General features: G+C 40.8%; 1 protein-coding gene and 1 long non-coding RNA gene across 3 annotated transcripts; one reads left to right on the top strand and one right to left on the bottom strand.

Annotated features, from left to right (window-relative positions):
* Positions 1-950: 950 nt before the first annotated feature.
* MLF1 (myeloid leukemia factor 1) lies at positions 951-16,210 on the bottom strand. 2 transcript variants are annotated; one of them, XM_068691988.1, is made up of 8 exons: positions 15,990-16,210; positions 11,715-11,877; positions 9,125-9,169; positions 6,897-6,986; positions 5,906-6,034; positions 4,685-4,844; positions 3,995-4,127; positions 951-3,082 (listed from the first exon to the last, which is right to left on the bottom strand). In XM_068691988.1, the coding sequence occupies exons 1-8, from the start codon at positions 16,007-16,009 to the stop codon at positions 2,980-2,982; spliced, it is 843 nt and encodes a 280-aa protein (XP_068548089.1). In that variant the 5' UTR covers positions 16,010-16,210; the 3' UTR covers positions 951-2,979. The 2 variants fall into 2 exon arrangements, with proteins under 2 accessions (XP_068548089.1, XP_068548090.1); XM_068691989.1 differs by lacking the exon at positions 9,125-9,169 and having other exon boundaries at positions 15,990-16,209.
* A 4,758-nt stretch (positions 16,211-20,968) lies between these two features.
* LOC137860972 (uncharacterized) lies at positions 20,969-25,383 on the top strand. Its single transcript, XR_011099292.1, has 3 exons — positions 20,969-21,325; positions 22,694-22,896; positions 24,748-25,383. It is a non-coding gene; the product is annotated as an uncharacterized lncRNA (long non-coding RNA).
* The last annotated feature ends 325 nt before the right edge of the window (positions 25,384-25,708 follow it).

Here is a 25,708-nt window from a genome sequence, read left to right as displayed (position 1 = left end):
AGGGCTGCTGATAGGAAACATGCCCTGGGTCATGTCATGTGTGCACATAGGGGACTGTGATAAGCAGCGCCTCTCCTCACGGCCACTGAGGGACAGGGGACACGGCCTTTAAGGGCTTCTTGATCTTATTTAGTATTTTAATTGGTGACCTTCGTGGTAAGGATTATGCTACTGAAGTTTACTAATGACACTGCCTGAACATGTATCAGCAATAGTGTAAGTGTAGTGGAGGATTAGCAGATTTTACGAAAACAATGCAACAGGTTGAAGTATCAAATACAGCATTACTATTAACAGGTATATTCGCTAATAGCGTTTACTAATTAGAAAGTAAAGAGCTGGGCTCAGTGGCAGAAGAACAACAATACAAGTTTATAACACACAAGGAAGATGCTTGGAGCACAAGTGCCCATTCACTGCTCTTTAATGCTTTATTAAAACAGCAAGCTCCAATGAAGTCTCCAATTAAGTCAGAATTATAGATACAAACAAAATATCCCTGCTTAAGGCAGCATGTGAAGCTGATGCAGTTACCCTGCATGGCTGCCCTCAGCCCCACCCTGAAAGAGAAGCAATTACTTTGCATTGAGCATGTGGTAAGAGCACGCACATGCTAGCAGTTAGAAGTGATGACATACTAATACTCAAGTCATAGCTCAATAAAGTAATATATATATATATAACAAATTTATTTAAATATTTGAGAATAGAGATACTATGATTATATGAGGGAAACTTAGTCTTTCGTACAAGAAACACTTGGCCCAACATCAAGTGTTTCCTTGCTGCAAAGCTGTTTTTTGTTGTTTGTGGTAAATGCATGTTTTTCTTCTAGAAACAGACCCATTCCCCTTGCTGTGTTGCCACTGATGTCATATGGAAGAATATTTTAAAGCAGCCCAAACTGATGCACAAATCAATGTGGTGTAAAGTAAGCCACACAATAAGCATAAGTAATAAATAACTCTTTATTAAAGAACTATAGTTTCAGATATTCCTATGTAGAACAACTTCTCTTGCATAACATTAACATTGTTTTGCATAACAAAGTAGTCTATGACAACTATTAGCCCCTTTCTACCAAGATTTTTTTTCTAACCCACGATGTTCTCATTTTCTCAATTGCGTATGTTCATCCATCCCAGTAAAGCACAGGCAAATATATAAGCAGTCAGATGAATTGTCTTCTGTTAAACAGCAACATCTCTCAAAATTCAGTTGTTTTCTCTTGAAGTTACAACATGTTTCATGCTGTTTATCACTAGGAAATTTAAGTGACACCTGAAAAATGCCTCTATGGCCTGATATTCTCAATTACATTAATTGCAAAATTGATGTTGTCTTCAGTGAATGAAGGATCAGGCCCTAAACTGTACTCTTACCTTCTGAAGAGAATAAAAGCATCCTTAGATTAAGGGTTCTGGCAGACATCCTCCACAGGTATTATTACTGTGATATTACACATGGCTTTCTGCCCATTTCCCTGTCAGAGGTTTCTGCTCCCACAGCATTGGCAGCAGAAGGGATGTGCGCATGTCTGAGCAACAACACACGCTGCCTACTGCAGTAAGTCCTCTTACCTTGACTGCTGGTGGAACAGTGCAACAGCAAAAAAATTATTGCTACTAGTATTTGCTCTGATAATAGAAAGAAGGCCACTGTTAAACAAGCAGAGAAACTATTGTCTGTCAGTTCAATAAAAGTACTTTTTTTTTTTTACACAACATTAAATAATCTGAGGAATCTGCAGAAAGATACAACCTAGACCATTTCTTTTAGTCATATGAATATTAAACAATTTTAACACTGACTTTTTTTGAAGGCTACACTATGCTTTAGTGCCAATGCTAGAATGTTGTACCTACAGAAATTTACTCTACAACATGAGATCAGTTCAGAGTAACAAGACAGCACACAAACTTCACACTTCTAATACAGAGACACTTCCTGTTCTAAGTCAGTTTGCTTTCCTATAGAACCAGACCCTTTCACCAAATGATGATGAAAAAAGTGTCAAGGGAGATCAAGTGTTAGATATAGGATCCTTTTACATCCGTTAAATCAGTGCATGAAATAAGATCTCATCTCAGCTGAGGGGGGAAATTGTTTCCTGCATGTAGGGATATTTTAGTTTTTTAGGACAAGAAATGATAATGAATGGTTGCACATTACTGAATCATTTCTCCCGTGTTTTTCCAAATTAAGAGCTGATAGTTACATCTGAGCTTCTTAGGACACAGTGATATTATTCTAGAGTAGTGAAAAACTTCCATGGAGAACCTTCAAGACTGAAGAATAATGGGCTACCTCCAAAGGAAACATACAAAGGATCGGAAATATGAGATTAACAGGCTAGGGATGGAGATGAGAGATGTAAGTGCAGCTTATGAACAAAAGAATGCTGATAAACCTGATAAACACAATTTTTTATTTTAGTACTCCTCCCACTTTTCTTCATTTAAAGAAAGATAAATCTGGGGATTCTATACCAATTTAAAGTATGAATTTAAAGCTACATATACAGTGGCTACAGTGTACTGAAATGGCTGTTGATTGTTGTGTCACCAGAACAAGTTATTTTGGCCACACAAAGTAAGAATGGAATTTACTTCCTGTGCAAGTTGCACTATATGGGACAAAATTATCAGGCTTAATAAGAAGTTTGAGACTGGTGCAGTTGTAAGTGGAGAAGACTCTGCTAACCAAAACATCCATTTTTAAACAGAATTACTGATAAACTATTAAAGTGCTTTTAAGTAGAAAGGTTTGTTTTGTGTCTTTTTCATATTTACTGACACTAGATGACAACCTAGGATCTGAAGTTTTAAACAACATTCAAAAGTCAATAGAGTACAGTAGCAAGACACACTAGAACAGAAGACAGATTGGTCATACATGTGTATACTTATATGAACATAAGCAGTGCAGCACCATTATCTTCTTTGAAGAATCTCCATCTAAATGGACAATGGAAACATTTTATTTTTTGCTGCTTTTGATGGGGACATGTGTTCCTTTCACACTGAGGTTCTCCATAGAAACTCTGGGTCCCCTGGAACCCACAGATGCAAGTGGTTTCTCCCTGAAACAGAGAAGCACAACAGAAATCACAACCACCATACAATACAGGAGTGGGGAAATACATTTTTTTCATTACTGATGTAAAGGTGTAGTTATTGTTTGTAGAACAGATTCCCTCCAAACCTGTGCTGTTACTACCACAGGGTTGAACTGCTTCCTCCTCTCGCACACTTGATAGGAAGAATGAAACAGCTTTGTTTGAAAAATGAAGGCAAAGTAGCCTTTATAGTAAGCTTCTAGGACTGAAGAGGTACCAGAAGTGCTGTGTAGCTTACAGAACAGGAATTCCCCTTCTGCAGCCTTTTTCTCTACCAAACATGAAACTGATAAAGGCATTACACCTTCCACTGAAACTACATCAGTAGGAGAAAAACTGAAGCTTGGTGGATAGCAGGAGAGGTTCCTGGGTTTACAGATGAAGCACTCATCCCTACACAAACTTCTTCATTTTAGGATTGTAAGAGGTCTCATTTGAAATCTAACCCAGAGGAGAGGAGTTTTTCTCTCTTCAACTGTAGGGAAGGTGTCTTTCCTTTTACCCAGGAGAACAGATTAACCTAGTCCTCAGTGAGGATTTTATCTTAATGCAACTAGCCCAGTTTAACGACTGGGGGAGGGGATGTTAACACCTATATATAGTTAGGCTAAGAGCACTGGCATACAGCTCTAGAAAAAAGTGCTGTAACATTTTAGCCTGTTAAATAAAAGCAATTTGCACAGTCAAAATACTAACTTCAAGATTTACTTATAAAAATACTGCCTTGTATTAATTGCAACATCATCAGAAAAGCTTGAGCAAAAAAAAGCGCTCTCAGATTGCCAGTGAGGATTGTTTGTTCATAAACAGATTACTTCAGAGTTGAATTTTCACTTTTGCTGATATTTCCTTTACCTAGTAACAAACTATTTTTACCTTTTTAATCCATCTTCCTTAGGTATGTGCTGAATACTTCTGTATTTTGGAGCTTCTAAATTGTATCTGGTTCTAGTCGGCTTGAACTTGGTTATCTCTTTCTGCCACTCCTCATCAAAAGTCTGGGCCTCAGCTGAAAAACAGTTAAAGTTTAGTATTATCCTTAAATCAATGCAAGCAAGATAGATAAAAACATGTAATCACAAGTAGGTTTTTGAACAGCATTGTTCATGATTTTGTACACAACCTGCAAACTTTTTCTAGGCTGTTCGAGACAACTAAAATCATTGTTGGGCTTAAGTTTCGAAGATAAAAGAAAAGTCAGTGTTGTGAAAGTATCTGCACACTATATTCACGCATCTCTGAAATATCTTTTCTATTACCAACATGAGCAGTATAGCCATTTAAACTAATGCACAGCAGATAGTAATATTCCGTTAAAAATGTGTTTGAAGTACCTTCAAATACAAACAGCCATTATAATTGGCACTATTTGCTTGTATATTGTAACAGAATGCTTAACTGGTTACCTTAGCCTCAAATGTTTGAGTTTTTATTGAGTATAAGAACTGATTTGCAGACTTAGCACTTTCTGCAAGACTGCCCCTTTTGCAATGTCAAGAACTAGAACTAATACTTCAAAATTGGTGTCAGTGTAAAACAATAGAAAACTGCATAAAAAGGACATACTTTCATCCAAGTTGATGAATTCTTGGTTTATTTCTTCATCACCAGTCTTCCTGTTCTTTGATTTTTTTATGACATGGGCACGATCGTGAATGTGATGACCAATAGCCATTTTTTCCAGTCCACTTTCAGAATCCTTAAGTGCTTTTCTTGTCTCCTTAACCTGTACAAAAAAGGGAAGTAAGTGTCCTTCCAATAACAAAAAGATTAAAAACAAATTATCAATTTTCTTCCTCATTTTTTTTTTTTTTTTAAATATCTGACTTTTTCAAAAGTTAGGTTTTACATGCTTTTCCAGCTGCCTTACTTCTTGTGTTGGCAGGAAATATACCACAATACAGATCAAGTCTATTTTCCTTCTGCCAACAGACAGAAAGATTAAACAAGAACATCTAAAGCTCCATAACTAACGCACATGCTGGATATTAATTGTTGGGAAAAAAGCCTAGTCTAAATATACTACATGCAGACAAGTCTTCAACATTCTCCGTGACAACAGAATGAGTAATGGCTGATGCCAATATTCTCAGCATGAAGGGACAACTAATTACTAGGTTGTCATGTTGACTGGCTTGAAACCCAGGCAACCACTTATCACTGTGTTCATAAGTATATTATTAGAACCTTTTTGATAACTGAGTGTCTGCTTGAGCTTGAACATATCCCACAGCCAATCATGCTGAACGGCCTTTACTGCTCACATATAGTCTTTCATGAACCTTGCTTCAGGGTTCAAATTCAAATTCAAATTTCTTAGCAGAATTAGATGCAACAGCTGCGACGAAGTCAATGAAAGGGCATCTTCATATGAAGCCTTACATAAGCATTTAAAAGTAGTCAAGTAAAGAGAATGATGTTTTGCATAAGTAGACTGCCTTTTGCTATCTTCTGCTGTAGACAGTTTTAGTTTTAAATGCACAGAAAGTGAATTATAGAAAAGAGCAAGACACCTGAAGACCTCCTTGAGAAATTAGCTGTTCTAGCACTCAACTTTTCCAGTCCTTGGCAGGTATAAAATTTAGATATATACTTAGAAATACACAAATAACAAGGAAGAAAACTGCACATTAGTATAAGTATTCTTTATTAAAGACTGTATTTACACAGACGTTTTTCTAAATTATAAGAGTAACTGTCTCCAGCAGACAGAACTGGAAGAAAACTGGGGTTTGGTATGGATGAACTTGATAATTACACACCACACTTTTGCTCAGGACTACTTACACCTCCTGGAGCTGTGCGCGTCTGAGCTGAGGCTTGGAAAATTTTTGGTGGTTCATCCCCTATTTTGGAATACGTCATCACAGAGGAGGAGCTGAAGGTGTGTGCATCTGGATGGAGAGACAGCTCATCCTACAAGCAATACAGGCTTCTTATTAAGAAGAGGTAATTTTGTGGGTAAGACACTTCTCACATTCTAAGACTACGAATAAAAGGAATAGCCCTGATAAATTAATCCTCAAGTCCTGGCACCGCAGTTATAGGCTGTCAAGAACAGACCCAGGCATTAGATATGCTCCTACTGTTGTCCTAGCGTTGTCTGGGCAGCAGCCTCCCCATGCCAGGAAGCATGTCAACAAATGAAGAGCATGGGCAGTAACAAGCAACTGCTCAGAAGTTTGTTCTGGCATGGCTTAATTTAGTACTGAAGATAACCTGTAAGGCCAGTCTTACCCCATACAATACACAGTAAGAAACAGAGTTCAGGTGAAACAGGGCTTGAGCAATGATGGTAACAAGCCATTTTACAAAGCCAGAGTAACACAGTCAATATACTCAGTAACACTTAAGAGATATCAGTGTTATCTTCAAAGACTGAAGAAAGAAGCTGCACTGAAAATAAAACACACTGGGAGATCTAGACGCAGGGTGGCATTTAGGTGTTTGGTGTTTTGTTGTTTAAGTATTCAGTAACACTTCAGACAGCTCCTTCACTTAAGGTGTCAGCTCTGGCAACAGCCAGAAACCAGATAACTCTGAGAAGTTTGAAGCTCTAGAGAACCAAGTATACATTTAGAGAAGTGTTGTTGGCAAATAATCAGTGACAACACCGAAATAACACCGCTATATATTGTGGGTGGGTGTGGGAAGTAGTGTTTTCTTACTATCTGCTTCCAAGCAGTAACCTTTTTTTTAGCAGGAATTTTGGAGTAACATTTTAAGTAACTGTCATTCTCTACTACAAAGAGTTTTAAAACAAGTGTAAAAAACTTACAAATTTTCTTTGCATCTCCAGCATGCTGTTTCTCATATTTGACATCATTCTGTCCATTGCAAAAAAAGGGTCCCCAAAATCTGCATCATGCTGAAAGACAATACAACAGTTAAAATTAAAACAAAGTGTGGTGATTCTTCAATTTAAGGCTGTTTTTGACATGCTTTTTTTCTGCAAAGAAGACTAACAGGGTTTTTCATAGCCCACAGTTAATATACAGACAAGCCAAACTGCATTTTCTCAAGTGAAAAAAATGAAAGCTAGCACAAAGAACTTGATTGCTAAGCTGGAGATGCTGGAAAGACGAAACTGGAAGACTTCTGATGCTAGAATGTAAGTATGAGTAAGCTCATATTGTGGCTAGTGTGCTAGAGCTATTGCCATATACACTCTAACCTAACTCCATACCTTACGTACTTGAAGATCACATTATCTTTGTTATGCAAATCCCTTAATACATATGGAATCACACTGAAAACGCATCCCAGATGACAGTTCCTTTTCAGAAGAAAGTGGTTACTCAGCTAAAACTGGCAACAAGGAAAGATCAGAGAACCCTAACTCAGGATCCTAATGGCAACTTAATTACCTGATGCTACGGAAGTATCCAACAAAACATTCATTATTTTGAGATGAAAGCAAAAGATCCAGTGTTGCACAAGGGGTGTTAAGACAGGTTTACACACACTGTATTATTAGTAGGGTCTGTAGCTGATGGCATATACTGCCTCCACAGATGAAAGCTGTATTTTGTAAAAATAAAAATAAAAAGAATACCAAAGAGACAAAGTAGGGAAAAGGGTAGGCTATCCTAAGCAGCCACCTGGGAAGCTCACAATGCACTCCCAAATGAGCATGCTCCTCTGGGCTCCTCTCCAGCACAGCAGGTGGGGATGGTAGAGATGATTTTCACCATGCCTTTCCCCTTGTACTGTGAACTTTTACTCAGGAGCTGCTCTAAGTCCCCACCGTGCTGACACCAGGGGCTCAGGCTGGAGCACACTGATCAGCTGCAGGCACAGCACTGGGTGGAGGCTCAGCTTCAGCAGGAGGCTGCAGAGCAGGGAGGGGAAGGCAGGTGCAGGGCTGCACGTAGCAGGCCCTCGGCATCACCAAGGTGCTACTGACAGTAAACAAGCCCCACATTCTTCCAACTACTGGAAATATATGCAATTAGATTTAAATATACTTAAGAAACTATGTATTATAAAATCAAAAATCTGCAGTATAAGCACAAAGCTCAGTAAAAATTCAGGTTCAGAAAGTCTTCTCCTGAGCAGCAAGAAATTTGGATCCTTTAGGGCTATCAAAAGCTCTCTGCAATAATTGTGATTTGATGCCTCGAACTAGCTTTAAACATCAGTAACTCCAGAAAATGGGTCTCTACAGTTCCAAGTCTGGACACTGAACCAAGAACATTACATAGCAATCAGCCATAGCTATAGACTCACACTACAGGCTGGGGGATAAAACTGGTCTGTGTAATAGCAAAAGGACTTCGATTAGCTAACACACTTCCTGCACAGGGCAAATTATCATTCTGTGCCTCTGTAAGAGGTAGTTAAACAAGTAATTTTTAGTTTTGAACATTCAAAAATATTCATGCTTATTTTTTACCTGATCTCCAATTAAAAGCCACTAATTAAGCTAGTGGTTTTGAACTTAAGGACTCTTTAAAGACTTCCAAAGGAAGCAAAAACCTCTGAGGCAAATAATAGATTTGCTTTCCCTCAGGTAGGTGTTACAGATCTTTTACAGGATATTCAGGGCCCCAAACCCTGCAGCTCAAAACCATCCCGAGCCCAGTCCCTGCAGAAATTGTCTGGCTGGTTTTAGCCACGAGCACTACAGGTCTCGGTGAGCACCATGGCCACAAGCATGCTGCAAGCCATTAGTGGTCATCCGCAGGCAGCACTCGGGCAGGAGTCCTGCTCCAGGTATTATTTCATTCAACTCCACTGAAGAACAAGCCCTAACAGACACCACGGAGCAGAAAAGCAAGCTGCTAAATAGTAACTTCTCCAGCCTCCACACCAGCATATTTAGCCTACACCCAGCATTTTCACTGAATCCGAAACAATCTTTAATTATGTAGTGTCTCGTACCCCAGCACCAGTAAGAGCAGGTTGCAAGCACACCAACACCAGCCCTTGTCCATGCTTTAGTTATGCAGACAGTATGCACGTATTAGCAAGAGGCACAAAGATCATTTCTCCTGGGATACTGACCATGCTACCAAAGCCTGCAAAGGGCATGAGGGAGTAGCTTGTTGCCTGGAAGAAAAAGGACCAGTGTCTTTTAGCTGTTGTACCTAGTAGGGGACACAGCAAAAATACCTTTTGCATTTTCACATACAGCAAGTGATATTAAACATTTCTGATCAACTAAAGACAAACATTCAAGAGGACCTTGGTAACTCAGAGTGCCATGATGACATAATATGAAGCAGTCTCTGGGTATACAAAAGTAAAAATATTTAATGCAAGTTATGTTTCAAATGTTGTGACAGCTATTGTTTTAAAGTTTATTCATATGTAGTTACTAGAAGCCCTTAACGGTTGAAAAACACTTGTATAACATAACCTGTGTATTAAAATTGTTTACGATAAGGCACAGTCATTCAGATATCACCTACTGCTCTGAAAACACTTTGTTCTATTCATGCCATAGAAATCCAGAGTTGATTAAAAACAACAAATCAATAGCCCCATTTAATGGAAGTTTATGTGATTTCAGAAGACCACCATATTTAAGTGCTAAAATTCAAAGCAACGCAGCTGACCCATTCACAAGCGCTATGTATTACAGACTCATGTATTTATAAAAGATTTCTCTAAAGTAGCCATCATCTCCTGCAATAAACCAAATGAAGTCTAATTTGTCAGCAGTTTCAAAGGTCACTGCAAAGAAGGTCTAAGTAAGTCTATCATCATATATAGAACCACCTGAAGACATATCCCCCACGAGCAAGTTACATGCTTCTGAAGCTGTATAAATAGATGTAGCTAAAAACACCAGCAAGAACAGTTCCTGTTTGACCAACTGATATTGAATAACCCTACACAACACGGCAATGAAATGCTGGGAAACAAATTGGTGTTTCCAGGAAACTAAGACTGGAGAGTTACATAAAAGCCTATCTAAAGAAAGGCCGGTTGGGCAGAAGTACTAAACACTTCATAGTAAGAACAGAAGGAATTATACAATTCCTGAATAACTTCATGAACTCTCACAGACTAATATATTAGTGACAGAAAAGAGCATGATAGTATCAGGTACAAAAGGATATCATCAGAAATTAAGTCACAGTCAAAGTTTATGGAGTCCTTATTCTGTAATACATACTAAAAGCTGTAGATTAGACAACTGCCAATAAAAGCAGTCTGTGACAACTATGAGGCTCAAATAATCAGTATAGTTTTGTGACATCTTACACCTCTCAGGTGAAAGATGAGGAACATTAAAAGATACTGGAAAGATTTCAGCACATATGGAATTCCTTTGCGCTTATCAAAATAACAGTGCACTTGCACCTTCAGTTCCCTTCTGTAACCACAGATAAAGCATGGCATGCTTTAACTTGTTGCTAGGAATAAGGGATAGAAGTCTCTTAAGGTATCAAGGAAAAAAGAAGTCCAATCTGTTTTTTGGTATCTACTGAACCAAAGCGTAAGAATCTGCTTCAGCAGAGAAAGAGACCATGCCCCAGTTAGATCCAGTGACATCTATATTTGAATCTATATTTGAAACTAACTGGTGAGGTATGAGCACAGAGGAAGGAATCTGACAGTTACCCTTTTGACAAGTAGGTGACAGTCTGAGTTTCAACTGTGCTTATTAAGCTCTTAACATCTAGGTTTGAATAACAACAGCCACAAATCCCTGCAATATGTTTTGCCTTCCAATTGTTTTTTTTAAAAACCAAGCATTGTTCATTAAACTAAGAAATCATTCAAAAGCAAGGTATTTAGCTTGGTGGAAGGAAAGGAACCAACACTGAATGTACATTCTTTCTAAACACAGAAAAGAGGTAAGACTTAGTTACAGAAGCAGAAGCTATAATTGTCCTGAATGCCCAGGCAGTTGAAAAGTTACTTCATGTAAAACATTATTAACCCACTTATTAACTGCAGCTGGTAGTTTACAGAAATACCAGGTTCCATGTGAATTCCCCAGATCTGTAATACTTACCTGCTGTGTACACAGAGGAGACCAAAGAGAATGTAAAGCCTTTAGTTACAAAGAGATTGAAACAGTGCTTAATATATCTGTATAGATACTATTTAGGTGGCTGGAACTATGATTTCACTCAAATCCAATTTCAACTTAAGTAACTAGACACAAGATACTCAAGTGCAGAGTAAAGGCACCAACATATCAATGTACCTCATAGAGAGAAGTTAGCATAAAAAGGAAATCATGTTCAGAGAAGGCTCTGGCTTTGGATTTTTTAATGCCTTTCTACAATAGAAACATTCAATACTTCATATTCATTAAAACAAGTGTTTGATAAATATTTATTGAAGGCATTTAATTAAATGAACAGTGTTCAATAATAGACAATTTTGTTTCTGTCAAAATTAAAATTGTAACAAGTTTGTCAGTGTTCTGTAATAAATGCTTAAACAAGAAGCCATTAACTAATTAAAAATATATTCCCATTTTACTCAGTGATAAGACAATCTGACCAAGGGTGTAACAGTTGAGGCTCCGTTTCCACTGGGCCAAGTTTAGTAGGTATGGAAATGTGAGGCCAGCTCTATTACCAGTAAATGTAAATTCCGTGTAGCAATCCTTAGAGATTAAGAAAAGACTTACTCTGCGATTTCCTCTCAGAGCAACCTGAGAATCCTGGCGCACTCTTCGATCTACTGTTCTCTCCTCACCATCTGTTATACTGAAAAATGGATCTCGTCCAAAGGGATCAGAAAAGCTTCTCATCATCTGCCGCATGTATTCATGGTGTGCGGCAAAAGGATCACTGGAAAAGACATTGCACATAGAATTTTCTTTTTTTTTTTTTAATTCCAAACAATATAAAATAGCTGAAATTTCTAAAATTCAGTTTTTCTTATTCCATACGGTGCTCTGTCCATTTTTTTTTTTTATTTAATAGGACCCAACAGGGCAGTCATTTTTACCCTCCTATTCCTCATGAGCTGCCACTTGTTCTTCCCATCTCCCAGGGTGGGTGGCTGTTTTAGTTTTTGTCTTCTCAGATGCCTTCCTTGCTCTCCTGTGTTCTCAGGTGGCCACACTGCATTATCTCTTCTAAAATAACCCATCCTCTGCAGACCTATTTTACTCTATCCTGGACTTTCAATCTGCCAGGAACTACAGACTGACCTATATTTTATTTATTACTTCTTTTACCTCTAACCCCTGATATTGTAATACCATTCTCAAGTTCATGCCAACTCCATCCCTGTTGTTTTCATCCCCCACCACTGTACCTTTGCCTTCCCTTTCCCCTGCCTTCACAAGTCATGTTCTCGCAGCCCTTTCCTCTACTCAGGAAGAACAAAATCAAAGAAGAGATAAGTTCTCTGTCCCCTTTCTAATCACTCAATATCTATCTCCAAAATCCCACAGAACCCCATGAGCAATCCAAAGCTTGCCTTGCAGGTAAAATATTGCTAGTGTTGCAATTTACTTAATTCTTTGCATTCTTTAATTTGGCCAAGAACTAGGGAGTTCAAACTGAGGCCAGAAGAAGAAAGACAATTTGACATTATATGAGTAACACCGTTGCCTGTGGTCCAAATGCTAGAAGTGATTACTTCATACAAAAACCATGTTTCATTTCCTCCCTTCTTCTCCAGCCTAGTTTTCCCCCTGCAAGCTGCTTTCTTAGCACTACCAGTCACTTCCCAGGTATGTTACCTAGGCTTCGCAGCACCTCATCTTCTTCTTAGCAATTTCCTGGCACTCCCCATACAGCTCTCACCCTCCTTCTCTCCAGGGCACCATAACCTTTCCCATAACATCCCCCTGTCCGTAAGAAAAGCTCCTGGCTGTTCCTCTGACCTCTTTGGTACCTTGCAAGTCTCCTGCGCAGGCTTTCTGTTCCCCACCCCTCTCCTCCAGACCCATGAGTACCAGTTTCCACACCATGTGGCCCCTCTGATCTCTTTGTCTCTTTTGATGAGAAAGTTGCATATAATTTAATTTTTCCTTTTAACTAAAAGAGAGAAATGCACTAACAGAAATTAGATTAGAAACGTAAAGCTAGATTAGTTTCCAAACAAGACACTTAACCCACCAGTATCCCTTTAAGTGATGCACATGCACTGTGGTGCAGACAGGCCGTTACAGCCCAGGAGTAGTTTTTCCACTGCCATAAGCAGGCCCTAATCTCCCCACTCACATGACTGCCGGCTTTAGCTTCAATCCAGTGTGATAAGCAGCTTGCATACAGCCAGCTTGGTTTTCACAGGATGAAGAACAGATGCAAAGAGTCACTGCGTGAGCCAAGATGAGGGAAGCATGAACACACCAGCGCAGCATGTGCATGCCTCCAGTCTCTTTCAACACCACAAACTTCAGACTGGTGCGGTTATTAAGGCAAACTAAATATGAACTGCATTCCATCTATAACCTAAAAAATTTCTCCCTATTCCCTTCCAGTTCAGAAGAAGGACACCCACAATTAAGTTATCACAATACCAAAGTAAAATACAATTCAAGAGGTTTATTTTAGGTAAGAAAAATTGGTTGGATTTATCGTGCACAACATGTAGCAACATGTGTCACCAGACAAAGCAATGCTTGGTACCTTATCAAATTTTCTTTTTGCCTTCTTTCAATGTCTCTGGCAACTTCTCTTGGCCATTTACCTTCCTACAAGGATCTGATATACTTGCAGTGAAAACTATCTTGGAGGGGTGGGGGTGTGTGTATTTTTCTGTCCTAGATAAAATAAAGGTCTACAAAACAATTTAGAAACACAGCTTCTTAGCACCAGGGATAGGGAAGCAGGATATATACCATGCAGCAACTTGTTTTGGAACTGTAGTCTCCCCAAGGAGATTTTAGGCAAACATTTATTAAAAAAATCTAGCACTGTCAAGCTTTCAGAGAAATAGCCTGATTTCTGTATGCTCTGGAGCAGGGCACAAGCAGTGGGAAGCCAGAATCTGTCTGGAACATAAGGCTTCCAAAAGGATTAACCATATCCTCTTGATGTCTCCTATGACAAACTCGAATTACAAAAGGAGTATAATCACCCTTATGACACATATATACACAGCAAGTCAAAGTCTCCTTAATATCCCCAATAAAGGACGCAAGATCTTCAGTCTTTTGTCCCAGTCACAGACCATAGGACAGCAACAGGTGTAGAGCAGCCTTGTTTAATTACCATTGATGACAGCCAAATTTAAATTTGAGCAGGGGTGGGGGAAGTACTTTGGCTGAGACACACATGACTTCTGCAGACTTTGCACTATTATACTGGAAAGGTGAGGAGGAAAAAGAAAGGAAGTTCTGTAAGGATTTCACACGCTCAACCTGTGCACTTGGCATGTTAAACAGCACAAAACAGCCTCAAAATTAAGGTCAGAAGGGGAACAATTTGTACGTTTGTCTTTCCAGTATTCTGAAGTAACAGAACTTGCACTTCTGTCTTGTAAGTAGTTTATTTGACTTTTAATTAATATGCATTTGAAGGGATCAAAGAGAACTGAATGTTCAGCCTCTTAGACTGTTAAGGTCTCACACAAGTACATCTATATGGAGAAATAGACACTGAAAATGCAGAGGCTGATGCTGCTAGCACATATGCAAGCGAGGATTGTCACCAAGATGCATCTGACTGGGTAAGTTTGTGTACAATTCAGCCTTAAACTCTGAAGTTTCAGCTGAAGCCTGTTACAGCACACAGCAGAAGTACAAGTAGTACTGCAAGAAGTACAGCAACTGCTACTTCTTACTTTGTGCATACTTCTGCTCAGTTTAAAAAAAAAAATCATTATCTTAAAATGATAAATTTGGTTTGGGATTTTTGAAAACCACACTTTATATTAAGCACATTTTTAAAGTTAGGATGGAACATAACACTGAAGCTGTAGAACAGCACCAACAGTAATACCTGCAGCAATAAGACAAAAGCTGCTTATCAGTAAATTAAATAAGCAGGACAGCTGCACCGGGCAGAGGAGCTCCACCTTCTGCACCTGTCCAAGGCACCAGGGCTCAGCTGGCCGGGCAGCACGTGGGCTGAGTGACTGCTGCTTCCCCAGGCAGCTGCTCGCAGATGGAGACCTCACTTCTCACCCACACGCTATTTCCAGTTCAGCACTCCAGATCTCTCCTTGTGGGGCAACAGATGCCTGCTGTTAGGCTGCTCTGGAAGCTCATCTTATCTCAAGTAAGAAGCTCATTTCCTTAACTATATGTAAAACAGATTTACGAGGATGGTGCCAGGAAAATGAATTTCAACATCGATCTTTTTCACATGCACTCCCATCCTCTATCTTCCCCAATCTTTTTCCTCCAGTTTTGAAGTGCACGAGGCATTCTAAAACAGCTGTGATAAAATGAATAAAGTGAATAAAGAGAAGGAGAGCAGCTGATGTATCAAAGGATCGCAGAAGCATGCTGCAGATCACCACAAATGAAGCTTATTTGCTGTTAATATTTTAATGCCATGCAGAGGACCCACACAGCCACAGCTCCTGCACATCCCACAAATAAGGATGAGCTGTTAGAAGCTTGAAGCCAGCCGTGCCCAGGAGCCCCACAGAGCCCCAGAGGCTGCAGCAGGGCCGGGGCCAGGCTCCTCTGGGGGATGCACGGGGCAAAACGCCCGGTCACCAGGGGAAACGGCAACAAACCCGCACCTCCGGGCCTGGGGCTTAGCCTCCCTCCTCCTCACATCCCTTACCTTTGCGGGCAATGCCAGGTGCTCTATATTTATATGTATTAGGGACCGCTGAGGCCGCCGTGCGCTCCGTGCCCCCTGCCCAGCCCTGGGGGCTCGCTGAGGGCTGGTCCCCACACCCGCACTGCCCCCAGCAGCTCGCAAACACCCCTATAGCATAAAATAAAAACAAATAAATAAAAAAATAAAGAGAAATACCACAGAAAACCTACAGCATGCGGCACCTGTCCATCCTCGCCACAACCCTGCGACTCGCAGCGCGGCGGCGTCCCTTCAACAGGCGGCTCCCTGAGGCCGGGAGCTGGGCTGGGCTGGGGCAGGGCAGACAAGCTGACAACGGGACGGGAGGGACGAGAGGACGGCACCCCGGCACCTCACCGCACCTCACGGACGGTCCCGTCACGGCCCCGACCCCGCCTTTACTGCCCGCCCGCCCGCCCCCGGCGCACAAGATGGCGCCCGCCGCCCCGCCCCGGTCACGTGACGCGCGGCGCCGCTGCCATGGCAACCGCGGGGCTCCCGCGCGCGGCCCCGCTCCAGAAGCTTCGGGGCTGAGGGGGCGCTGAGGGGGGGGGGGGGGTCGGGGTGAGGGGGGGGGTTGGACGCGCTCAGCCCCGTGAGGGGACGGGTCCCTCAGGGCTGCTCCCTGCGCTCGGGGGCTGCTACTTTGTAGTACTTTTAGAATAATCGTGGGGTTTTGTTTAGTTTTTTATTGTTTTTATCTTTTCCCGCTAGGTGGCAGTAAAATAAAGTCCGTGTGCCGTGAGGGGCAGGCAGTGCCCCCCCCCCCACACACACACCCCTCGCTGAGGGGCTGCGGGGAGGCAGCGGTGAAACGCCTCACAGCGCCCGGCGTGACCAGCGCCGTGACGAAATGTTGCATAAAACACAGAGTTATACAAAAATGAGGCCAAAACGGGCAAAATTCACTTGTCAGGGGCACGGACAGGCTGTGCACACCGGGACACTTTCACTCCACATCGCCAAAGTGCTCCCGGGACAGACCCAAATGCTGAGGCTTTGCAGCAGTCCCTGAGAGCAAACATGGCTAGGGTTAGTGCTTAAACAGAAAGGGAAAATAGCTCTTTGTCTTCTGGGCAGGAAGAAACAGCTCCACGGCCTCCTGTAAGGGAGAAACCCCCTCAGTAAAACCTGTCGCTGGGCATGGGCAAATATATGGGGAGAGATATCGAGGCTTCCCGGGGAGCAGAGTGGCTGTGGACATGTGGGAGTGTGTTAGAAAGCTGCGGTTTGGCATAAACTTAGCCCTTAGTTTGCAGCAATCAGGCTTACAGAAATTTCACCATTCTTCATAAAATGGGAGAATTATGGAGAGAAATGCGTATGTGTGAGGAAACGCTCTGGTCTAAATGGCAAAGTTTTTCAGAGCTTTGAGCTCCGGGTTGTTTCCTCTCACATCTCCTGCAGAGAGGCAGCAAAAACACTTTCCTCCCCTCCTCGCCTCTTTTTCAATTTCCCAGCTTTTAGGGGAAGGACAAAAAATGTGCCCTGGACGACCAGGTGGGACGAGAGAGCACGAGAGTGTTTATATGGCAGTCATGAAAGCAGATCCTTAGTCCCACTAAGATCCATCATACTGCAGAAGCAGCCCTGCTGGTATTTGGCCCAAAGTGGAAAACCGACATAAAAGATGAATGAACTGAGCCTGCAATATTTTTGAAAAATATCTGTAATCGGGTGAGCATTGATTTTGCTGTCTACTGATGTAGACTTCTCTTTAGATCCTAGCAAGTGGTGATATTGCAGCCTTAAGATGCACTCCAAGTCTGAGCAGTTGTTACAGTGAAAATGTTTATGCTGACTGACCGGTGGGCAGGGAAGCATGACAGAAAGAGGGTTACACATTGATTATCCAGGTGAAGTCTGTGAACTGTTTGTACATTTCTGATGAAAGATTAGCAAATAAAACAAATCAGGCTGTAGTCATGGAAGTGAACTCGAGTGCTTTGGGGCTTTTTGTAACAAAATCTTGTGCCAGTTATGATGTTATCAAAGAACTTTTTTATTGCTCAGAGACAGAATTCAAGCTTTGTTTTGAACCGCACACAAAAAATATTATGAACGTTGTGGTAATGTCATCTTTTGCACTCTAGTTAGTCTTTCAACCTACAGATTTTAAAGCTCTATAAAACTCTGAAGCTCAATTGCATTTGTACTGGACATGCAATATGCAGTAACTTTGCCATAATGATTAGGTCATGTACAGTGCTCATTTATTAATTACTTGCCATTATATTTTGATTAATAGACAGATACCCTGGATCAATTTGTTTTTTTTTGCTCTTATTGCAGTTCATTAATATCCATGCCATGGTATGCTAGGGTGGGTATTAATTACTTGCTACAAACCAGCAAGGCAAGTTTTTGTTAACATAACTAGCACGTCAGATATAAAATCCTGCAAATTCTTACCCACGTGGAGCTTTATCTTCTCAAAACATATGTTTTAGGGCGGTTAACTTGTTTGTGGTTACCAAAACCTAACTATTTTTTTGACATTTACTTACAGGTTCTGAACATGGCCCAAAACAGACTGCACGTTCAGTTAGTGCAGGGCAGCCTTTGTATGAATTCTGCCTCGTAATAAGAAACCCATTGCCTTTTCTGTACAGTGATAAAAAGGAAATGTGGAGCCTTCCAACAGCTGGTGAGAGTGCATCGTATCATCTACAGTTTGTTATTTAATTTTCTATGGAGTCAGACTCTGGAAGATGAAATTTCTTTCCAAGTCAGAGCAGATCCTGAGATGGATTACTGTGCAGATAACTGAGCAATATGAGTTCTAGTTATTGTTAATTTTTCGGCTGCTAGTGGGAAGATGGGCCCCGTTAGAAGTCAGCTCATTACGAGAGGCTCACTAACACGATAAAGTCAGTACTCTATTTGCACAGAGTGATATCTCTAATTGCTCAGGCCTTCTTATGGTTTGTGTCTGCTTGAGTTAGATTTCTTTTGTGTAGATAAAAAGACTTCTGTAAGAAATCACCTCAGTGCTACAGCACTGTCAGTCTGGAGGGCATCTCCAATGAGATTAATGATGTCTGCCTTAATATAAGAAAACTTTGCATAAATGAGATTATGGTTTCTGCTGAAACCTGCCAACTCTTATTCATTTGCAGTAAATATTATCTTTAATTAAAAGTTTTAAGGTATCTTGTTCCTGAACTAATGAGATCTACAGTGATTTCCCTTAGGAATTAATTTACCTTCTTAATTCTTATTCATTTTGGTGATATGACTATTTACATCTGATTCAGACTTCAGAGCTTTGTTGAACATATTCATCTAGAACAAAAGGTCATTTTGCCATATTGACGTCTTGTTGGTATTTATAATGCTCTGTTCTCTCTCAGTTCCGCAGGTATTTGTTTAGGTTCCTGCCCCAAACATTTCCTACTAACACTTGTGTTCATCTCAACTCTTCAGGCTGAGTGGCTCCTTTCTGGAGCAGTTTCACTTTGGCTTTTCTGTTCCATCCAGAGCACAAATCAGTTAGAGTGAGGCCGAAATGAGATCCTAATTGTGATCAACTTATTTAGTACTGTAGGGCTATGTACGATATATTAAAATACGTGAAAAACAATTGGTGCAATTGCTGAGAAATACAGAATTATTTCCGACTCTCTATCTGTGTAGTCATCAGCTACTGTTTTATACAAGGATTATGTTTAACAAGTAGGCATGCTTAACACTTGGAGGTGAAAATTGTCTAACTGCATACATGTTTAACTAGGCAAAGTGCCAGCCAGCAACTGCTTTGTTGGAATGAGAGCCAAACCCATCTGAAGATTGTACACCAGCAGACGATATTGCTGGCTAGATGTTAAGACACACACATACTACTGTGAGAGCAAACATTTATGTGTACGGGCACAGTCCGAGACTCACTTTGTGCTGTGTTCCGTCAGGAAATAACCTTTAAAACAACTGTTCTGTCTTTGAAGTTTATTTAACAAGCAACTATTTTATGGTAGCTGCTGTAGAAGCTCATTCCTAACTCTGCACTCGCACCACCCGTGGGTAAGAAACGTGTTTTGTGGCATCGACAGAGCGTGTGCTGGGACCAGCTATATATAGCATTGTCACCGGCTTCTGCAAGTTGTTGATAACCTTCCATTTATAACTTACTTGCAGACCAACTTCCTCCCATCACACACAAATTAGAGGATTATCAATAATGTATGAATTAATAAGTAATGCTTGTGTGCTGTTGTCAGGGCAGCAAATATCATTTGGACTGCGAGACAGATCCTTGCCTTGTGTCAAGTGCATTTGAAGTCTTACGTATCTGGGAGGCTTCAGCACAGTAAAAGGATGGGATTTTGGGGTTTCTTTGAGATAATTGAAAGAACTGGTGCAATATATTCTGTTAGATTCAGAGAAATGCAAGAGATCTACTCCCTCTATAAAATCTATATTTGATTTCATTTACTTATTTAGTAGCTGTTTACAAAATACTGGTATGAGAGCTGTAGGAATTGCCAGATTGGATTACCTTATAAGAATCCGTGGTGTCCAGTGTCTTATTTATGAGTTACCAGATCTAGATGTTTCGTAAGAAACTGCTAGAAAGTGCACAACAGCGGTAGGTGACAGCCTGCCCTCGCAATAGCTCAGCATTGTAATAGAAATTAATTTCCAAGACCTGCAGGATAAGCTTTTGTTTCTTTTAAAAATTATTATTGCAATGTCATTTTTCACATCCTCTATGTAAACTATAAACCCACTTGAGAGTTTCTGAGCTTTTGATGTTAAGTACATCTTGTAGTGATGATTTCCTGGGTTTATTTTTCATTAAGTGAAACTGTATTTGTTTTAACCAGCCCTAATTTTCTGTTCTGTTCTTATCCTTATATATCAGGGTGAAAATGGAGGCTTATAAATATATATAGTCTCATTTGCAAAAAAAAAATATATATATATATATTTAAGAAAACAAACAAACAAAAGAATCAAAACCTGGTCCCAGTGGAGCGCTTATCATTGATCTCAGGATTTGGTCCAAAAATAATATTTGTTTAAATGTGCTCTGTTGCCATCATGTACAGCAACTATTTAATTATAAGCACTATGGCAGCACACATTACAGGATTAGGGAGCAAAGGGAATTTTATTCCTGAGTTACTCCAGCAATTCGCAGCTATCTCATTTTGCTGTTCCCAATGGCCAAACCACCAGACAATAAATGTTGAAGATGCTGAACCTGAGCAGTCTTCTGTGAGGTGACATATTTGTTTCTTAAATCGCAGCGACTGATCTCTCTGGCATGTGGAAGAGGAGAAAAAAACTCATACTCCAGTAGCAGCACCATCACAGCCCTGAGTTTTTTCTGACTATTGGGGCAAAGCCACCTGGCGCTTGCTCTGATGCTTCCTTCAGCAGCGCGTGTGGCCAACAGCAGCGCGTACAGAGATGGTGGGGGCTCCTCTGTGCATCAGGACTGGAGGTGTTCTGCCTCGAGATTCACAAACTGCTGGCTCCAGGAGTGAAGGCAGCGAATGTATTCCTGCGGCAGAATCTGCGTCAGGTGAGTAGTGAAGGTTGGCAAACTGAGCTGAGGATTTGGCCACCAAGATGTAGAATCAGACAAACAAAGGTGCACATCGCGTGGTGTCACACACCCGGGGGCTAGCACAGCCAGGCAGCCAGAGCTGCCTGATTCACCTGCTGCCGGCACCAGCCAGCTCCAGGGGAATCTAAACCCGAGCTCTTCCCAGCTTCAGGCAGTTTGCACCACCTGGAGCCAGATTTCTGCACTACCTAGAACTGGTGACCGCAGTTCAGACAGTGCCGTGTTTGTTCACATAACAGAACTAATCCAAAAGGTCTTGCCTGCCTTAGGCTGTTTGTCTCTAAGCGTAAAACCAAATCTTGCTCGTTGAGCAGAGAATATTAAAGCCATATTTAAATCAGCCGTGTAGAAAGCAAGTCTATTAAATGCACATCTTATCACGACATCACGTTTATACAGCTCAGAAATGATCACGGTATATGACTAATTTCACAGGTAAGGCAGGAATTAATTGTCAGTTTTAATTGTCAAGAAGAGGTGTAATCAGTTCTAAGGAGAAAATGCCAGCTTTTATTACACAATTACTTTTTAATTACATTTGCTGCAGCCCCTAACTTCCAGAAGTGCAGGGAAAGTTTAGTTCTGATTATCTATTAAGAACCAGCACAGTGTATTAAAACTAAGTCCTTTTTCTGAGCTGTTTTGGAAAAAAAAATGGTAACAGGTCACTTGGGGGCTCCGATCAGTTCTGCACTGTAGCCTTCCGTGTACAACCAAGCAATGTCAGAAGCAAGGTTGAAGGTAATTTGAGAGGACTCAGACAATCAGTGCTCAATCCCCAGTCAGTTTTGTAAGGCTCAGCAGTTACTATTTAAATTTAAAATGTATTGGCATAAATGAGGTATCCTTACTTCTTACATTTTTACAGTTAAAGTCTTTTACAGGTAGGCTTAAAGATGCAATGCAATTTCCAGAGGCTTAAGCATATTTTTTAGTGGAAGTGGCCTTTTGATAGTGTTGTTAAAAAACTGATTGCATTCCATCTGTAACGTCAGCCCAATGCAGAGTATTTTGCAAAAGCAGTTTGTTATAAATTGTTGGTAAGTGTCAGATAAAAGCATCATTCTACTACAAGCAACTAGCGGTAGACATGTAATAACATTTACATTAATATTTTATTTAAATGTATAATCAATTCACATAGTCACCCAGCTCTGTAACTCGTATGAATACTGAAATAAGACGGCTATAACTTGCAGAAAAATACTCTGAAATCACTGAAAAGGTATCCAAAAAAACCACGTTTGACATTTTTACAAATGTTAGCAGTATTCAGGTCCCACTAATAATAATTAATGAGATTTGTTTATGTCTTCCTTTCAGAACTGTAACTTGAAAATCCAGCTGTTGCCTCCAGCAGCCGGGAGCACCTGCAGCACCCAGAGGAAGGTGACAGTCCTGTCCCCAGCAGGCAGTGCCAGAAGCTGCCCGTCGCAGAGCTCACTGCCTGGTGTGGTAAACTGCTTCAGGACAGAGAGGGTACATCTTCCTCCGGTAAGTCCCTCAGGGACTGCACCAAATACTTTGTACATGCTTGGCTTTTACCTGTTGGATCAGTATTTTTTATTTGAAAAGATTTAGATTCTAAGGCAGCAGTAAACCGTGAGACAGACTGCTCTGTCTTGATACCTGAGCTCCAGCTCCAGTTAGGAAACAAAAAGGCAGGTTCGCTTTCCATGCATTTATTTATACAGCCTTTCTAGATGGCCACCGAGGTTCGTGCGACGACTGCGCTGGGACTGCAGAGACATCTAGTGGGAACGAGATTTTTACAGTGGCAGCTCAGCAAGCACCTTTTCAACTACAGCCTTTTCGAAATACTGCGCTCAGAAATGATCCCCAAGGGCTGAAGGGCTTCTCGTATCACCGCTACAGGACTACAATCATGCCATCCTAATCCGTCTTGTATTGCTAAAGAAGCAAAAGTAATAGCCAAGTAGTGGTTTTCATTTTCACCTGGTTTTAAGTAACTAGAAAACAAATTTTCAGCTCGTGAAGCACGCTCTGATGGGTGGGAGCCCAGCTAGAAGTGAACCATGGCTCTGCACCAGCACGAGGAGCTGAGCTCCCGCCTCCCCTTTCTGGGCTGAGCTTCAACTCCAGAAAGAGTACAAGGATCGTGTCACATCTCATCCTGGAGTGGCAATTCCAGAGTGACTCAGTGTCTAAGTCTTGCTCCCCTGTGTCACATAATCCGGCCTGGCCACTGCTACTCTTTGTAATCTAGGTCTCAGTAAAGGAGGAAAATAAGGAGGGAAGGGAACAGAGTCAGGAAAAAAAATAATTAAGAAATAATACATTGTCAAAACTACAAATGGTAAAGTTTAAATTCTGCCGTAATAATACTTAGAGCATTGCTTTTTATTACTGCTACTATTTGAAGCCTTGTATCATGGGTGGATTAAGTCATGGGTTCAAACTGATCTCTTCTGAAACAGGTTTCTAGAGTTCAAGGATCTCCACTAAAAATAACCTGCTTCTTGTAACTTGACAAATGGAAAACTATGATCACCGAGGAGGTTGGTTTTGGGTTACTGACGGCAAAACAGCCTTCGGGATCATTCAGTCCTGTTCATATCTGAGAGGCTGCAGCAGAAGTAGCAAAATTTGATCTCCTGGCTGGCAGGGTTTTGGAGCTAATATTATTTTAGTAGAAAAAAAAAACTTTCTAAAATGTTGTAACCACCATAATTCAAAACTAAACAGAGCTAATTTTCAAGCAACTATCATAATAAAAAAAAATAATAGTTGTGGAGATGCTGGATGACGGACGAAATCAGAAAGGGCCAGCGAACATTTTACCTGAAAGTTATCAAATCAAAATCAGTCGAGTTTGATTTTAATTGATGGTGGCTGTTCAGCAGGCTAAGTGAAATGAGTTTGCTAATGTAATTTCTAGGGGTAGAGGTCTTTGCTGACTACCAGAAGTCTGAACGGATCAAGTTACAGCATTATCTTTTCACTCCTACACATGATTTGTCTAAGTCAGATTTAAGGCACTTTGGTATTATGAGGAACTTTGTGTTACAGCCAGTTGTATCAGAGACACAGTCACACGTCCTGAATGACAAAACCTTATCGCCGCTGTCTCTAAGGGCTGCACAGTCCCCCTAATAGTTCTATGTTCTGGCTGGACAGCTAACAAACAGCCGTTTCTTCCCCTTTCTTAATCAGGAATCCGTTCATTTTTACCAGGAGCATAGAATAAAGTACAAAATATGACAAAAAGAAACAAGGTCTTCACAGGCAAGAGGTTCTTGCCTTATTAAATTATATTGGTGCACACTGATATGAGTTTCATGTCTGTGTTACAACACAGTTAATAAAATTTGTATTTGGCTATCCGATTAAATAACATATTTTGTCTTTTCCTCTAGTGAACACACCCCACCCATGGAACTTGTGGAGTGCACATATATTTTGACATAACCATTGAAAATGTGCCTAAAGCTTATAAAATAATTGTAAGTAGCAAGTTTTTCAAATTTCTCTGTAGTCTTGCAGTGCTGGTTATAGAATCAAGTTTATTTGTAATGTTGCTGCCTTCTTCCATACTTCATTTTTCATGTTCAAGTATCTGTCTACCTTTGACAGGAAAATGAATAATTTATCACAGGATGCTTGCTATTCAAGTAAAAGCAAAAGAAGGAAATAGAGAGTTTACACAACTTGAATCAAGAGTGCTGTGGTAAACATTTACACTTATAACCCCACGGATTGGCCTTATACAACCTTTATTTTACTCTACAAGAGCAAACTCAGTGGAACAGCTTCTATTTTTGCTGAAAGTTAAGCTGTAAAAGCAGCAGCAGCAGGTTCTCAGAAAGGCGGCGTGCTGATCCACCGCCCCTTAATAGGGCTCAGCTTTGCAAAGCACCGAGAGTCACTGCAAACCAATGTTGCAGAAGGCCACGAACATCACAAGGATCAGTGCTTTGAACATCCAGCTTCACTACAGGCAATGAGGGAGCCACAAGAAGACTGAAACCCACTTGCAAGGTGCAACACCTGGCACTGCTCAGATTGCTGCTCAACGCCGTGTAAAACCTTCCATTCATTAATCGCACACTTGAGCATCACCGACTCGATGTAGGCATCTTTAAACATCTGCATTGTATGAATTCGTAGGTTTCTAACAAAGATAGTGTGCTTGCTAATTTGTGACAGATGGCACCAAGTTAAAAACCCAATCCTGACAGGTCCTTCTCCCAGCACCACCAACTTCATAAACTTCAAGTACACGTAATGAATGTTCAAAGCAGGAGTTGGGAGAAGGTGGGAGAATATAGGGCCTAAAGCAGAAGAAACTGCTCCTTAAACAAACTGTTTCCACAGAGA

Source organism: Anas acuta, chromosome 9 (genome assembly GCF_963932015.1).
Source record: "Anas acuta chromosome 9, bAnaAcu1.1, whole genome shotgun sequence".
NCBI classification, from domain to species: domain Eukaryota; kingdom Metazoa; phylum Chordata; class Aves; order Anseriformes; family Anatidae; genus Anas; species Anas acuta.
This window is presented reverse-complemented; position numbering and strand designations above follow the sequence as displayed.